The 17,484-nt window shown below is 41.7% G+C and overlaps 1 protein-coding gene and 1 pseudogene across 1 annotated transcript; both read left to right on the forward strand.

Annotated features, from left to right (window-relative positions):
• Positions 1-530: 530 nt before the first annotated feature.
• LOC147422943 (DNA-directed RNA polymerase II subunit 4 pseudogene) lies at positions 531-1,030 on the forward strand (annotated as a pseudogene).
• A 4,446-nt stretch (positions 1,031-5,476) lies between these two features.
• Positions 5,477-9,132, forward strand: LOC147422944 (E3 ubiquitin-protein ligase RING1-like). Its single transcript, XM_086501811.1, has 2 exons — positions 5,477-6,781; positions 8,913-9,132. The coding sequence occupies exons 1-2, from the start codon at positions 5,603-5,605 to the stop codon at positions 9,054-9,056; spliced, it is 1,323 nt and encodes a 440-aa protein (XP_086357937.1). The 5' UTR covers positions 5,477-5,602; the 3' UTR covers positions 9,057-9,132.
• Positions 9,133-17,484: the final 8,352 nt, after the last annotated feature.

Below are 17,484 nucleotides of genomic sequence, written 5' to 3' on the forward strand. Positions count from 1 at the left end.
TGCTCCCCCTTTAGTCCACACGGGAGGTCGCAAGCGGTCGGCCCACTCACGGACGTCCAATGTGTGTGACACCAGGCTCCAGAGTCCAGAGTCCAGCGGCCAGCCTTAAGGTTCTGGATTTTTTTTACCTTGATTATCTAACAGTGGATTTGACAATCCTGTAAGCAGAGCTACGCCACTTGGCAATATCTCATTGGAGGAGATATAAAAAAGAGGAGATAATTTTGGCATTCGTCTTCCACTTTGAGCAAACGATTCCTCAGGCCCATGAAGGAATCGTTCATCACAAACATTTACGTTCACTATAGCGGGAAGCTCTCCTAAAGGCTGCGAGTGCTCTGCAACTACCCTGCACAAGCTCTGCCAAAGCCTGCAACCTACGTCAGCAACCTCCCGAGCGATTGACTCTTCATGTGTGCTGGAAATCAATTGTTTGCTGACGTTCACGGAGAGGGAACGAACCAAGTGCATCTCTTTCATGTGCGCACTACAAGAGACTGGGTCGAACCAACGCCTTCCAGGTCCCTGAAGACTTCGCTTTCTTTCTACTGCGCTACTCTTGCAAGCGCGAGAGAGAGAATACCGCTACCCATCATGGAAGAAGAAGATGCTTCAGAACTCAAGCTTGGTGAAGACTTTGAGAAGGCAAAGTGCTTAATGAATTCTGAGGTAGCAGTCATTTTGGAAAGGAAGTATGAGCAAATCCAAGAACTTTTTGATCCAGCATCTCAAGTATCACAGGTCTTCGAGAAGTCCTTTCAGTATGTGAAGCGCTTCAATCGCTATCAAAATCCGAATGCTGTCAAACAAGTTCGAGAAGTACTTAGTCGAAATCAATTAGCTGAGTTTGAGGTTTGTGTAATTGGAAACTTGTGTCTTGATACATTGGAAGAAGCAAAGGCATTGGTTCCTTCTCTTGCTAAGAGAAGCAAATCTGATGAGGATGAGGATGGTATCACGGACGATAAAATTGAGCAGATGCTTGCAGATTTGGCAACAATTAAGAAGTTTGAATAGTATGGATATGCATAAGGAGAGTTTGTATTGTCCAATTCTGACCATCATTCAAAGACTTGAGTACAGCTTTTGACCATGTATGGTATGTGTCCAGCTAGAGAGAAATTCTCTGCTGATTCTGCCTTGAGGTGACTCGACTGGATTTTGGTGTTGCTCTATTTCCTAATTTTTCTCCTGAACTTTGTTATTTTGCATGGTGGCTGATGATATGAGAGTCGATAACTTTCAAGACAGTTGCCACAAGTCACACTGGGGCTTTTGATTGGCAACTTAATGCATAGCTGTTTGAACCCTGCATGAGAGGTAGATTGCAAGTGCCATCCTTGAGTCATGTGCAGAATGGGGAAAAGAATTATGAGCATTTGGAGCAGAGAACAAGAGAGGGAACATGGAAAATGCTTTCGGTAGAGGAAAGGCTTCATAGTTTAGAGCAGGGCGTACCTCTTTCAACAGATGAGCTTGTACAAATTTTGCAGAAGTGGAGGAAAGAGAGAGATGGAAAAAATGGAGTGCGCTGTTATGCGTACCTGCGGAAGCATGGATTGGAAGCTGATATATATCTTGGTAATTATCTTGTTCCCATGTTGGTTGACATAGGACGAATCCAGGATGCTCAGGAAGTCTTTGATTGGCTACCTTATCGAAATGAGCACTCATGGAACTCTCTTCTTTCTGGATGTGTGAGTTGCGGCAAGGCACAACATGCTCTCATTCTTTACAAAAAGATGCAGGAAGATCCTTTGCACCCAAATGGGCATACATTTATTGCTTTACTCAGTGCCTGCGCTAAGCTAGCAGATCAGGAGAATGGTGCTGAATTGTACTTAGAGATTGCTAGAAGAGGTTTGGCAGGAGACTTTCTTGTGGGAAGTGCACTAGTCCACATGTATGCAAAATGTGGCTTGCTTGCATTGGCTCAAGAGGTTTTGATGGACTTAATGTTAAAGATGCAATCACATGGACATCTTTAATAGCAGGGTATGTGAAACTTGGGCATTTTGAGCAAGCCTTGTTGCTATAGTGGGTTGCTTGAAACCAACACATACTTGGGGAACATGTTGGTTAGTATGTATGTTAGGTGCACCGAGTATGTATGTCAAGTGTGGTGCACTTGTCATGGCGCAACAAGTCGTTGATGAGCTTCCTGTGCGGGATGTCATATCTGATTGCAGGATATGCCCAAGAGGGGCATCGCCAAGAAAATCTCGGTTGTTTTCATTGGATGCGAAGAGAGGGCCTATGAGATCTTTTGGCGGGCAGGAAGCTCTGCATTGATTTCAGGCTACGTTGGGCAGGAAGCTCTATGCCGATTTTAACAAATGCAAGGTGAGGGCATCTGTCCTGATGCAGTCACCTACGCATGCTTCTTGAAGGCATGTGACTCTATGCAAGATGCCGATATGAACTTAAAAATTCATTCTGATCTTATTAGTCAGGGGTTGTTGTCTAATGTCATCTTTGAGAGTGCATTGATTTCGGGATGTGTGCAACAAGAGCAGGCCAGAAAGCTTCAATCTGTTTTCAACAAATGAAAAGCGAGGGCCTCTCTCTAGATACAATCACATATGAGTGTATCTTGAAGGCATGTGGCTCTACACGAGATGCTGATATAAGCATAATAATTTATGCTTATATTGTTTGCCAAAGGCTATTGAAAAATGATGTTTTTGGTAATGCCTTGCTGATATTTGCTATAGTGGGTTGCTTGAAACCAACACATACTTGGGGAACATGTTGGTTAATATGTATATTAGGTGCAACGAGTATGTATGTCAAGTGTGGTGCACTTGTCATGGCGCAACAAGTCGTTAACGAGCTTCCTGTGCGGGATGTCATGTCTGATTACAGGATATGCCCAAGAGGGGCATTGCCAGGAAAATCTCGGTTGTTTTCATTGGATGCGAAGAGATGGCCTCTCTCCATATGCAATCATGTGCATTTTGAAGGCATGTGGCTTTACGCAAGATGTTGATATAGGCATAAAAATTTACATTGATATTGTGAGTCCAGGGTTGTTGAAAAATGGAGAGCAAGAGAACGAGTCTTTCTTTTGTGAGCTCACTTAAAGAATGTGGTAAGAAGAAGTTATGTTCCAAGGCAGTAGCATTCTTGCTAATATTTGCGATAGTGGGTTACTTGAAACGAATGCATACTTGGGGAATATGTTGGTCAGTATGTATGTCAAGTGTGGTGCACCTATCAAGTCTTTGACAAGGTTAGTGTGCGGGATGTCATCTTGTGGAACGCACTGATCGCAGGATATGCCCAGACAAGGCTAGGAAGCTGTGGGCTGTTTTCAACTGGTGCGTAGCAAGGGCCTATCTCTAGACGCAATCACCTATGTGTGCATCTTAAAGGCATCCGCATTGTGGCTCTATGCAAGATGCTGATCTAGACACAAAAATTCACGATGATATTGTTAGTCTAAGGCTGTTGAAAAGGGATGTTGTGCCAATCTATTTTCAGCAGAGGGTCTCTCTCTAGAATCACCTATGTATGAATTCACGTGGGACTAACCATATCAGAGTTAATTTTGAAGTCCATATCGGCATCCTGCATAGAGCCACATGCCTTCAAGATGCACGCGTAGGTGAGTTTATCTGGACAAAGGCCCTTACTTTGCATCCGCTGAAAACAACCTAGAGATTTCTGGCCCTGCTCTTGTTGTGCATATAACGCAATCAATGCTTGGCATACATATCAACCAAAAATTCGCTTCTGATATTGTTAGACCGAGGGTTGTTGCAAAAAATGTCCTGCTTGGCAATGCCTTGGTCGATATGTACGCCAAATGTGGTGCACTTCCGAAAGCACAGAAAGTGCTTGAGGAGCTTCCTGTCCGGAACATCATCTCTTGGAGTCTATCAATTGTGGGATATGCACAAGAGGAGTAGGGCAGAAATCTTTAGGTTGTTTTTAGCCGATGCAAATTGAGGGCCTCTCTCCTGATGCAATCATGTATGCGTGCATTTTGAAAGCATGTGGCTCTATGCAAGATGTTGGTATGGGCTTAAAAATTCACTTTGATATTGTTAGTCAGGGGTTGTTGAAAAAGATGTCGAGCTTGGCAATGCCTTGATTGACATGTTTGCTAAATGTGGTGCAGTTTAGAGAGCACCACAACTTCTCGATAAGCTTCCTGTCCGAAGATAGAATGCACCAATGGCAAGATTTACAATCTCATCTAGAAATTGCATGCTGCCAAGATAAGATACTAGTTAAGTTAAAAACTCAGGTAGCCTCCCATAAGGGCAGTTTTTCGTAGATGCGATGTTGGCCTCTCTCTTGATTGCAGGATTTGCTCCACAAGGGCAATGCCAGAAACCTCTAGACTGTTTTCACCAGATGTGAATTGAGGGCTTGGGGCTCTTCGAGAAAGATGTCGTGCTTGGCCGTGCTTTGATCAATATGTATGCCAGATGGGGCGTCCCAAAGACTACGAGTTTGTGTATGTGTGTGTGTGAGGTTACGGACGGACCATTCGGAAGATCAACCTACCCTAAGACCACGGACATCAAAACTAATGTAGGTAATGGTATGCATGATAGAAAAAGTGAATGTGACAATCGACATGTTGGCAGAAGGGATGACGATGACACAACACATAATGGTGGGAAGGTGATGCAACAATACAAGAGAGGTCTGGCAACCGATCCATCCAACAATGTGCTTCATGCAGACGACCAATAGCAAAGGTACACTTATATTTCGTGTTTTGGTTTCCTCTATGTGATCTTAAAAGTTCTTAGATTCCATCATGTATACAATAAAGTAATGAATTTACATTATTTTTATTGAAACTATTTCATATGAAGGTGACAAGGATTAGTTATGCCCAACAAAGGGACACACGGACAATACACCTTGACATGGCAACGTGGAATGATACATGTCTTTATAAAACATCGGTAATGAGTTCTTTCTTGTACAATTATGATATTTTTATAATAAAAAGTCCCTGCAACACTGGAAGAAAAGCATAAGTCCCCTTTCAACACTGGAGGGGATACAAGTGGCGGGGGAAGGACACGTTCCTTACGATATCTTTATAAATGTGAAGAACGATGCCGATTCCACACCATACATACGTATGGTTTTTTTTTTTGGGCACAAGCATCTCAAATGCACATAATGCATCTTGTTTCGTTTTTATTATTGTATGAAAATGTTTGCATCCACAATCTTTTCATGCAAAATCTCATTTGTACTGCGAGGTCAAAGAGCTTTTGGCGAAAGCTTCGAGGAAAGATTTTGTTGAGCCTTCATTGAAAGCTATGCCATGCGGTAAAATCCACACCACTATCACTTTTTTAGTTCTTACCATCTATACTTCTATATTATATATTAAGGAGACTGGTTTTTTAGTGCCACGTGTCACAATTTCTTTTATCCGGCTACAGTGAGGACAGTGCGCACGCGGGGGGAGAGAGAAAAAGAGAGAGGCCGCCGAGCACACTAGTATACATAGTGAAGCAATGAAGGCAAACCAACTCTCGGTGACTTTAGCAGGCCTCTGACGCGCACACACAAGTGCGCGTGAGAGTATGGCTTCTCCCTGAGCCGCGGGTGTGAAGACCGCTCAGCTATGGCGTCCCCTGCTCCTGCTGCTGCTTCTCCTTCCGCTTCGTGCTTCTGGTGCCATCAGTGCAATCGCATTGTGAGGCTTCCTTCCCCTTCCGCCCTACTTTGCCCTCTCTGCAGCGATGACTTTGTTGAAGAGCTCAGTTGCGTCTCTATGCACCGTAGCACTACGTTTTTTCTCTCTGGCGACCCTCATTCTAGAAGCCACAGAGAGGATCATGTCCGTAGCTCTCTCTTCTGGCAGGCCTGTCAGATGCTCTCTATGTGGAGATCGCAAGGTAGGCAACCTGGACCCAGCGACATTGTGGAGGATGGGCAACGCAGTGGCCATCTCAATGCTTTAGATCCATTGTTCAGCAGGAGAGGAGGCAGTCCGGAGACTGGCAGTGAGAGTTTTGAGCTCTGGTTGGGCTTAGGGTCACACCGTAGTGACCCTGCTCCCAGTCTCTTTGATCGCTTGCAGAGCTTTTTCGGTAGAAGAAGGGAAGGATCAGGCACAAGGCTAGGGTTTGGGGTTGGTTCTCACTACAGTTCGGGCCCTCGGAGTCTTGTTGATGTGCGGGACTTCCTTCTTGGCCCTGGTGGTGACCTCCTCATTCAACACCTTATGGAAGGTGGTGAAGGGGGGCGAAATGGATCTACCCCAGCATCAAAGGCCTCTGTCGAAGCCATGCCCAGTCTTATTATAAGCAAGCCAAGCTTGGATGCAGATGATGTTTACTGTGCTGTTTGTAAGGAGGTTTTTGACATTGGATGTGAAGCCAGAGAGATGCCTTGTAAGCACATCTACCATGCTAGCTGCATCCTTCCATGGCTAGCTGTGCATAACTCATGTCCAATATGCAGACATAAGATGCCGTCTGAGGTTCGCATTGAAAACCAAGGAAGGGAAGGCTTGGAGATTGCTCTAGCAGAAGGCAACATGAGGACAAGTGGTGAAAGGGGACTCGCAATTGTTGGAATTCCGGGTATTGGCATACTTGTCCGGTCATTCTTACTTCTTGGCAATGGTGCACATAACGAGGGAACTGTAAGCAATGAATCATCTAATATAGATGAAGGAATGCAAACATCAAGTATTGTATCAGATGCCAGTTCCAGACAATTGGAGTTTGGGTATGGTGGTGGGTCTGTTACGTCGGCCTCATGTCATAATGAAATACATCCATCCGTCAGTGAAACTGTAAGTGCTTTACGACATAGCAGAAGTTTGAGTGTTGCCAGTCAACGGCCTTGTATTCCTTCACGTGAGGGGAGTGGCGTAGAGAGCGTGTCAGGTAGTCAGCTGACTCCTTATAGGCGTGGCAGAAAGTTTTTGTCGTGGCTACCACAACCTGCTGGTTTTCGTCGGACGCATTTAGCTAACCGAGCCAATAGGGAAGCTTCAGGTTCAGGCTCTAGGAGGCCTAGCGAACTTTAGCTATGGAGCTGTTCTTAATGGGGACATTTGTTCCAATAGTGGAAAGCTGCAGAGGGTAAAGCTATACAAGAGGTGCTTTTTGTCTACTGATTCCTTGCTTTTCTTACTTATCCTTAGGTTGTGAGATTTTTTGATAACTTATGGGGCAGCAAATGAGATTTGCCAAGGACCCTCTGCTCTTTCTGGAGCATGTCGGTGACTCATGTGCACGTTGCTAAATGTCACCATCTCTGTTATTGAGTGGTGAATAGCAAGCAATGACAAGGCTAGATATCTGATTTTTGACCATAAAAAAAGATGAGGTATGATACTCTTTGCAAGACTTTTTGAGGAAGGTTGTAGGCAGCTTGTCTTGATTCCTGTTAGAATTTATGAAAAATTTCTGTGATAAAGTCATTGGGTGGTTCAAGAAGAGTTTGGAAGGGGAGTGGGGTTGATACTGTATATGGCTGTTCCAAGTCTTATGGCATTGCTTTACTTAGTTCTACTGCTCAATATATGGTTTCATTTGTGATTGGCTGTCAATGGTCGTGGATGTGAGGGGCCTGGCTAGTCATGTATGTAGTTTTGCCTACTGTCTTTTGATATCTAAAGAAAGGAGTTCTAGAAGGATTAGTTACTACCCTTAGCATCACAGATGAAGGTTAACCATGGGTGCTCACTGGTGTCACACTTATCAATGTGTTAGAGCATGTTGTGTATTAGAAATAAATTGGGCTGGGGATAATACCGGCAGGCGTATCGACAATGTGATGAGACTAGAGAGATAGTGACCAAGTGATAATCCTTAATGCCATGAAAGTAATCATTATCCAAACATGATTTTTGCATTTTTTGAATGTATATTGAAGAATCCCTTGAGAAAGGGTCAGGATAGAAGTGGTTTCGACTACCTACTAACAATTTGTGTGTGTGTGTGTGATAAATGATCATTGATTAAGCTACATTCTAATGAAAGGCTACGTATTGGGTGCCTTAGTGCGGCCCATCAGGTCAGCGTAGATGCCGGTGTGACATGCCACCATGTTAATTTCCTCCAAGGTGAGCTCCTCGGGAAGAACTAGTAGGTTGATGACCCGCCGAATAACCCTCTTAAGATCGCGTCTTAGGTTGGCTAGGGTGGATGCACCAAAGCCGTTCCTTTGGTACCAGTCGTGAGTACTTGGGGAGTTTTGTGCATGAGGTGGCAAAAAGGTGTTGCACGGGGCACCTACGGTGGAAGTAGGTGCGGGCTCCTGGGCCAAAGGTTAGAATACGCCTTTGAGCCATGTTTCCAGTTGATCAGCCTTTGAGCCATGTATCACTCCCTTTGAGCTATGTTGGACAATCTTCATTTTGGTTTTTCCTCATCTACCCAAAGCCATTGGCTTTTACAGCATTTATTTACCTTCTCTCATCGATCATCTCAAAGGGGGAGGTAAAGGGGGGAATTGTTTGTCTGAAATGGAAGGTAGATAAGCTATCCCATTTCTATTGGTCTACCATTTCTAGCCTAGCTTATCATTTATGGCTACCTCTTGTAGAGGCATTTCCATGGGCCTGTATAGAAGAAAAAAAACCCAAGCCTCTTCTACCCTCTTTCTTGTTTGCACCAAGCAACAGTGCGAGAGTTGTCTCTAAGCAAGTGGCTCATACTTGAGCACCAAAGATGGGATGATTAGGATGCCTACTCTTCAAGCTCAATGGTGGGTTCTCACTCGACTCGTATGAATGGAAGCTTATGTTACCCTATTTGTTCTATGATCTATGGGTCTACTGGAATCACTAACTTCAAAGAATTGGCCAAGACCTTCACTGGATATGAAATCTTTTTGCTTGATGGTATTTGTATCTTTATGTGGTTAAGGTTTTTCATGCCTCATGTGAGCAATACATGTTTTGTATGTTAAATCAGCAAGCCATTGACTGTGGAGGACTCAACAAACAGGAAAGAATTGACACCAACATGATTTTAAAGCTTGGACTATCAAAGCAAGTTTTCCAAAGCTCATTAAAACCTGTACAGATGCCTAGTGATGTATCTCAAGCGTCTAGATGAGAGCCGTGTCTCTTGATATGTATTAAGAACACTCTTCGCATCATTTTGGTCTAATAGCCACTGCCTGTATCAATCATATGTGCTTACTCTCATGACAGTCATTTCTATTTTCGTTTTGTCATGTCTTATGTCTCAATTTTTGATGTAATGAAGGGTCACTTTTTTCTTTATCTGCAATGCAAAGGGAGGGATTAATTACTTTTAAGTTTCCAAAAATGGTCGCATTAAAATGATCTTGTTATGACAAGTGGATACACATGATGCATCTTGGGTGGCAAGGGTTGCATTAGAGGCTTGCATAAGAGTGTAGGTGGAAGTAATGAAAAAGACCTTAGAACAAGTTTAGACTCTTATCATTCTCTTGGCACTAGATGGATGCAACACAAGTAAGTGATAGGGGTTCATATACACACACGAAAGGCTTCTAGTTTAGATAATTGTCTTTGACCTTTCTATGCAAACATCGGTGCTTCCCCCCTTGTCATCCCAATACATGTGTGATTTATCACAACGTGCATGGCTTGTAGACCTTGCTAAAAATGCGATGTGCTCAATTAAGGGTGAGACCAATTGCCTGTACAAGGCTTGGACTAGACGTAGCTCAAAGGTATTTTCCGAAGTCAAGAAATCCTATATGTGCAACTGAAAATTTTACACGTAGAATAATAAAGTAAGGAGAGGAACTAATACAAAAACAAGGGGAGATGGATTTTTAAATTAGTGGTCATAGACGTCCCATGTGTATAGCTTATTCCATTGGGGTTGAAACTATCCATAACAATGTGCTTTCAAACTTAGTTTTGCCTATACTTGACAACACAATAAACATCAATAGATCTCCTATCATTCATAGCAACATGAAAATTGGTTTCGTCCTCTCTTTAAGGAACGAAACACGAAATCGTTTCTAAACAAACACGAAACAAGGTGATGAAACACCTATTTAAAATTTTACTGGAAATCTTAGGTCTAGTTTTAGAATGTTGTAATTGACCATATTTTTAGCAAAAAGCAAGTGTTTCTTTTGCGTTCGCATGTGAGAGCGAGCTACAACATGAAGGCATCAAGCCTCTCTCTCTCTCTCTCTCTCTCTCTCTCTCTCTCTCTCTCTCTCTCTCTTAAATTTACTCATTAGATTCTAAGTATGAAGTCTGGGAAGCTCGAGGTAAAGTTAAAACTTACCAGAGTCAGTTTAAATTTAACAGGTTTCAGGATTAGCTTCGTGGTACTTTCAAAGCATCATGTTAAAGATTTGTACAGGAGGTGAAGCTCTAAAGCCCAAGGGATGAGTTTAGCATTTATTAGAGTCCATCTTAATTTAGTAGGTTCTAAATTAACAGGTAGGCTTTAGCCCAAGTTAGCTTCATAAAGCCTCCAAAGGATAGTGCTAAGGTTTTGTATCCGAGCCAGTAAAATTAAAGGTAAACATATGGTTTTTAACTAGTGCTAAAAAAAAGAAGAAGTTTAAGGTTAGATAAACACCACCAGATTTGGTAAGTTGACTTTAGTCCCTCTTTACCAAGTTTGGCTAGGCCACATGTCTAAAAAATAGCTTGCATGTGCTTAATGAGTTAAAGGCAAGTGTGTAAATGTATGTGTTTCCCAACTAAAGAAAAGTCCAAAATAAGAGGGGGGAACGGAGAGGGGACGAGTTCTTTCAAGAGATTTTTTTGATTGGTTCATGCAACAAGCATTCCCTTTTGAGATTTTTGGCAAGTGCGAGTAGGGATAAAAGAGAGGGCTCGTGGGACATTTTACACACTTCGTCTCGTATTATCTCTCATTCCCAAGAGCTCAAGGTAGACAAGGAAGTTTTCTCACACTCCCTCTCACATGGGAGCTCAAGAGTGGGTTTTCTTGCACAAGAACTTGGCTATGGATGCAAATACAAGCAAGTGATTGCATAAAAGTTCTTTTTCTTTTTAATCTTGTCTACTATTCTAGCTATGCTAAAAGCCTACCCAGGGGTAAATATGTATGAAAAACTTCTTTGTTGAAGAAATACCTGTTTTCACCCTCATCTACTCAGCAATTGTTTTTGGTGTTTAGGGCTTGGTAACGAGGGTTACACCATGGAATCATGAAGTATTTCTTTGCTTAAGATATACTTCTTTTCACCCCTCGTCTACCTCTTACCCCGTAGTTTGTTCTCGTGTTTAGGGCTTACACCATGGAATCATGAAGCTCATCATCCTTTTGATTTGAGGAAAGCTCCGCAAGAGCACAAGATTGTATTGTAATCATAGCTCTCATTGAGAGAATTATAATACAAAATCTTTATGGAGGGGAGATCGGCTCCAAGCAAATCCAGTCCTCAACAAGTTGTTAATCTTAATTGTGTGATTTACTTCATGTTATGTGCATGAATTTGGTGTTCTAGTGTGTAAAATGCACAATGAAATCAACGCAGCACAATTTGAAGTTCTCTCTCTAAAGAATCCTCTTAAAGGAAAACTCCTCTTTCATAATCTATTTTCAGTGTGATCCTATGATATTGGTATCGAAGCTAATGTTTCTCTTTTCTTACCTAAGAAGAGAGGTCCTTGAGTAATCTTTGAAAGGTTTGAGTTGTTCATTGTTGCAATAAGTTAAGTAGGAATGGATTTATTATCTCGGTGAGCATGCTGCTTGCAAGGTACATGAGACACCATCAAGAACTATGGCTTAAAAATTATTGAGTTATTAGCCGCTCGATAGGAATCAGTGTCAACGTGGCACTGTTAAACCCACTCGACTACTTTTTGTAATTACAATATATTAAACCACGGATGTAGTCACTTTAGTGCTTATTTTCAAGGGTTAAGAGGAGGAGCAGTCGAGGTTTTGAAAGTTTTGAAAGTGCCAAAGAAAGAGCTAGCATACACATAAAAGAAACCATAATCAAGACACAACATAATCAAGAGAATATAATTAACATTGATAACGTGGATTTAGCACATGGTGTAACCATTGATGATTGTCGAAAAGTTGTCAACTGTCTTGTTGGCAAGCTTCAAGAAGCTATGGGAAAGTCTAGTTTGCAAGTGGAGGCTCAAAGCCGAATACAAGCTCTTCAAGTATCCAAGAAGAGAGAGCTCTCATGAGACCACCTAGTGAGATCTCCAAAAGAAGAATCTCTTTGGGTAATGAGGAGGAAATATCGAAAGAACCTCCAAGGCAAATTGTTCAAGGAGAATTCATGCACCTAGAACTTTCAAGGGAAAGGGATAAAAGTGACATCCCCATTAACTTTGAGAGTGAAGCGGCCCCAAGAAGGTGACAAGTATGGCGGTCACCCAACTCCCAAGAAGAAGAGGAAATCGTCAGGTACTCCCTTCATTGTGCCAATTCTAAGAAGGGAGAAAATAATCCAAGAAGGAAGAAGCAGAGAAAGCGATTACCATCCTCTCCTTATTCTTCTTCTTCCTCTTTGTCATCATCATCTTCCGATAAAGAGAGTAGTGACTCACCACCTAAGAAAGCAAAAGGAAGGGTAAACGAAGAAGCTATGCAGCATGGAAGAGGTCACGTAAGCTTAAAAAGTTCAAAGAAGGAGGAAAGAACACCACTTTCCTTATTTACAATAGAATATTTGGAGCAACTGAGAAAGTGTTGACTTTCATCCAACAATTTGAGATAGGTTTTGGAGATGAATTGACTTTCATCCAACAATTTGAGACAAATTTTGGAGATGAAGATTTCTCAAAATCTTCAAAGCTACCAAATGTCTCCATGCATTCAAAGGTTAGCTCGTCAATGGTGGGCAAGCTTACGTGCCCAAGGTGAAGCTCCAAAGAAACGGAAGGCCTTAAGGTTTTCTATTATGAAGAAATTCCTCGCAAGCGATGCCAAAGATAAAGTCCTCACGGAATGGCAAAGCTTGAAGATGACACCTTATGAGTCTATTAAAAAATATGTAGATAAGTTTTGGGAGTTACATCTCAAAGCCACTGTCTACAAGAAGATAGATTTTGTGGAACAAAGCATACCGCCTAAAACTATCTCCACAGTCATCCATCACATGATCGTTGCCTTAAGAATTCACTTCCAACAAGACAATAGGAAGTGCCCCAAGACTATGGAAGATAAGGAACAAATTGAACGAAAGGGGAAGAACAACACGATGCAAATTTGTTCCAAAGATAACAACAACAAAGCAAAGGCAAAGAATAAAGACCAGAAAGGTAAAAACAAATTCACCTAAAGAGGTAGAGCGTTATCATAAATAAATATAACAAGTGTGGAAGCAAGGACATGTTTCACGTGTATGTCCTAAGAGGAGTGATGAACGCCTAAAGGGGAAGTCCATTGCAAAGAACACCACTCTCTTATGCTTGGGAAAAAGTAAGAGAAGATGATGCTTTCATACTTTTGATCCTGGTTCTATCTACAAGTTTATCTCTGTTGAGCTAGCTACCAAGTTAGAAATCCACGACTTTAAGATGGAGGATGGGGTGAAAGTAGACGGAGCCTGTCATAATAATCAATATCTAATTCTCCTAAATGATTTTCTCATATTAAACTGATCATTTAATGTGGGGAGGTACCAGGGGAGAAAAAGCTAGAATATTGGTTAAGCTAGCAGACCGGCCACAGTAGGGATCCAAAGGAGGGAAAATAGGGATAAAAAAGGGGGGGCCATCTGCAAAAGAGCCATGTGCAACAATGGGCTAAAAAGACCCTAAGGTTCAGCCCATTAAGACTTCCAAAATGCTAAGGTTCCAAAATTCAAAGGTTGTGTCCAAAGGTCAACCCTAGGGAAAATTGGATGCTTAGTGTGTGTACAAAAGTCTTCTTCAAAGCCTACAAAGGAGGGGGCGAGCCCATTTAGTAGGGGATGAGAGAGAAAGCCACACACACACACACAGGCTCCCTTTACACAAAGGGAATTAAGGACACATGTCAGCTCCCTAGGCCAGATGCCCACAAGGTGTGCCCAATTCCTATTGGAAGACCCTTGAAGTGGACCAATGAGAATTAAGCTAGAGTAAATTTAGTTTAATTAATTTAAAAATTTAATTTAATTAATTTAAAAACATTTAATAAAAGAAACCAATGAGAATTAAGTCTCCTAGAAGACTATTGGGCAGTCTCCCAAGGGGTCCAATGAGCATTCAGGAGCCCAATGGCTTGCCTGATTCCTATTGGCCAGGAGGCAAAGTGTTCCCATGAGAGTTTAGTTTAATTATTTAATTACCTAAAGCTCTCACAAAAGGGGAAAGGGGGACACATGTCAGAAGGCTATCACTTATGCTGCTTAACACCCATTGGCTTGACTTGGGGAGGTCCAATGAGGCAAAAGCCAGACCAATTTAGCAGGAAGGGCTCGCCCAAGAGAGAGAGGGGGCTGATTTTTGCTGGGCATTGACACACACACACTCACACTTGACCATGTGTGAAGAAAGAATACTCTATCTTCTCCCAAGATTTAATGGAGAGCTCATCACCTACTCCAAGCTTGTGAGATAGAAGCCTACATCAACACTCTCTTGGCATGTGGATGCAAATCCAACCAAGAGCCAAGCTTCAATGCATGCTCATCTTCTCTACCAAGCTAATTACTAAGCTAAGCTATGCTAATATGAGTGATTATGTGAGGAGATGTACATCTTTCTCGTAAGATACTCCTTCTTTCTCTCAATCTACTCTCATACCCTGCTAGCTCTCACCATCTTCGAAGGTGTGTGAGGTCTTGGGTCCGAGAACGGGGATAATTCAAGTTGTGTTTGATTAAGTGTTTTGCTTAGTGCATGAAGCTTCCATCTTCATTGCACTAGCTAGTCTTGAAGGAACACAAAGAATTGTATTGTACAATGTCTCTCTTGATGGGAGAAACCATAATACAAAGCCTTTTGGAGGGGGGACCGGCTCCATGCAAATCCGGTCCTCAACTGTTGTCAATAGCTTAATTTCTCTCTCTTTTGAAATTATTGTTGATGCTATCTAACTAGGTGTTATGCTTTTTGTTGCTCTCTCCACCCAAGCACTCTTGTAATTCTCATTAGGAATCTATTCTAATGAAATGCCCACTATGTTCATGCTAATTTCCACTACACATAAGTTATTAGGCCATTAAATGTTACAGAGCCTTTAAAGGGCAAGATTATACACTCTGTCGATTCAGAAGCTAACTCTTATATGCATATCTATGTATACATATCCCCACTCAAGCATGAAGATGTTATTCTAGGGGCACCATGGTTTGATTGCATGACTGCCACTATGAATTTTCCTAAAAGAAAAGTCTTCTATTCCTATAGGGATAAGGACATTGCACTTCATGTAAATAGTGTGGGTAACACTATACCAATTGTATAGACTCAAGCTTTAGACAAAGTAATGAAAAGTTCCTCTTTCTTGTTATATGGTTTTTGTCAAAGAGTCTAAGGACAATGCACGTGTTTCTAATGAGGCCATAAATGAAATTAAAGAGAAATTAGAATTGCCTAGTTTCCTAAATGCGCTTCAAGATGTGTTTACGGATGACACTCTAGGGAGTTACCTCCCAAAAGAGGACAAGATGGTTATACCAAAGAACTTACACCTGGTAGTTCACCTCCTAATAATAAGCCTCCTTATTGAGTCTCATCAGCTCAAAAAGAGGAGATTATGAGGCAAGTCCTCGTCAATAGGTTAATAAGCATCATCACTAAATTAACTTATATCGAGTGCAAGATTATAAGGTTGCTGTGTTCTTTAGTCATGTCCCCAAAAAAATGACAGCATAGTCACAATGCTAGAACAAAAGGAACCAACACTCACATTGTAGCAAGTCATCAATGCCTTGATTGAAGAAGAAAACAAAAAAAAAGCATCAACAAATGGACGATCTTACATTGCATTATCATTTAGGACTGCATCTTCATCAGCTAGGACCAATAATAAAAAGTGTTACGACTGTGATAAATCATGGCATTTCTCTAGAGGTTGCTACAAGAATAAGTTTTGTAGCGATCTTTCTTCAGTATAGTCCAAAGTCCAAGGGTAGGATTGTTGGGATTATGGACTTTGGCCTAGACCTCTCCATTTTTATGGACATGACCTCTTGTACAATCAATAGTCTAGTCACCCTATGAGCATGTGAGGGCACACAACCTAGCACACATGGAAAGTGAGTTACATAAGAGTCCAAAAGACATCCCAATCAACATAGCCTTTCCATGTTCTAGGGAGCCACTTGTGACCTTTGGAAAGTTGTCCCTTGATCCTTGGGAAAAGTTAGTTGTGACCATTGAGAGGTGCACCTAGCCACAATCTGCTACTACTTAAGTGGCTCATTCATACACACCAATAAGTTGGTTCATTCTCTAATTAAGTTTCCATTTTGAGTCTATACAATATATTCTCTCTTTCTCTCTAGTCATTAGTGTAATTATCTACTATGTCATTATGAATGCTAATCTTGTTGATCCACCCTAAACACTTTGAAGGAAGAAGTATGAAAGTGACCCCCTGGCGGTGGAAACGGAGGTCACCCAAACCTCCCAAGAAGCAGAGGAAGTCGTCAAGCACTCCCTCCATTGCCAATCCCAAGAAGGGAGAAAAAAATCCAAGAAAGAGGAAGCAGAGAAAGCGGTCACCGTCCTCTCCTCCTCCTTCTTCTTCCTCTTCCTCTTCTTCGTCATCATCTTTCGATAAAGAGAGTAGTGACTTACCACCCAAGAAAGCAAAAAGAAGGGTGAAAAAAGAAGCTATGCGGCATGGAAGAGGTCACACAAGTTTAAAAAGTTAAAAGAAGGAGGAAAGAACGTCACTTTTCTTACCTACTATGGGACATTTGGAGCAACTGATAAAATGTTGGCTTTGATCCAACAATTTGATGTGGATTTTGGAGATGAAGATTTCTCAGAATCTTCAAAACTATGAAATGTCTCTATGCATTTCCAAAAGTCAGTGCGTCAATGGTAGGCAAGCGTATGAATCTAAGGTGAAGCTCCAAAGACACAGAAGGCCTTGATTGCTATTATGAAGCAATTCCTCACAAGGGATGCCAAAGATAAAGTCCTTAAGGAATGGTGAAGCTTGAAGATACCACCTTATGAATCTATTTAAAAATATGCACATAAGTTTTGGGAGTTATATCTCAAAGTCAATGTCTACAAGAAGATATTTACGGAAAAAAAGCAATAATTTTGTGCCAACCTATCTAAAGAGATGAGTGAATATGTCAACTCACAAGAGCCTAGAACTATCTCGATGGTCATACATCACACGATGGTTGCCTCAAGGATTCACTTCCAACAAGGAATTCAGAAGGGCCCCAAGACTTAAGCTATTGATAGTTGGTCATCTAGTGTGGGGAGCAAGGACATGTTTTACATGTATTCCCTAAGAGGAGTGAACATAATAACCCTCCTAGAGCTATCGTGGTGGAGATCAAAGAAGCACCAATTTCTTATGCTTGGAAAGAAGTAAGAGAGAATGATCATTACTTTCATACTGATTGATC

The sequence above is a fragment of the Adiantum capillus-veneris genome, chromosome 26, assembly GCF_014529385.1.
Source record: "Adiantum capillus-veneris isolate H3 chromosome 26, ASM1452938v2, whole genome shotgun sequence".
NCBI classification, from domain to species: Eukaryota; Viridiplantae; Streptophyta; class Polypodiopsida; order Polypodiales; family Pteridaceae; genus Adiantum; species Adiantum capillus-veneris.

What these genes read in the sequence shown, in the direction of transcription:
- LOC147422944 (XM_086501811.1), top strand. Translation starts at nt 5,603, where the DNA reads ATGGCGTCCCCTGCTCCTGCTGCTGCTTCTCCTTCCGCTTCGTGCTTC. An exon ending in ATCCATCCGTCAGTGAAACT is followed by an intron (nt 6,782 to 8,912) that starts GTAAGTGCTTTA and finishes ATGTTAAATCAG; the next exon opens with CAAGCCATTGACTGTGGAGG.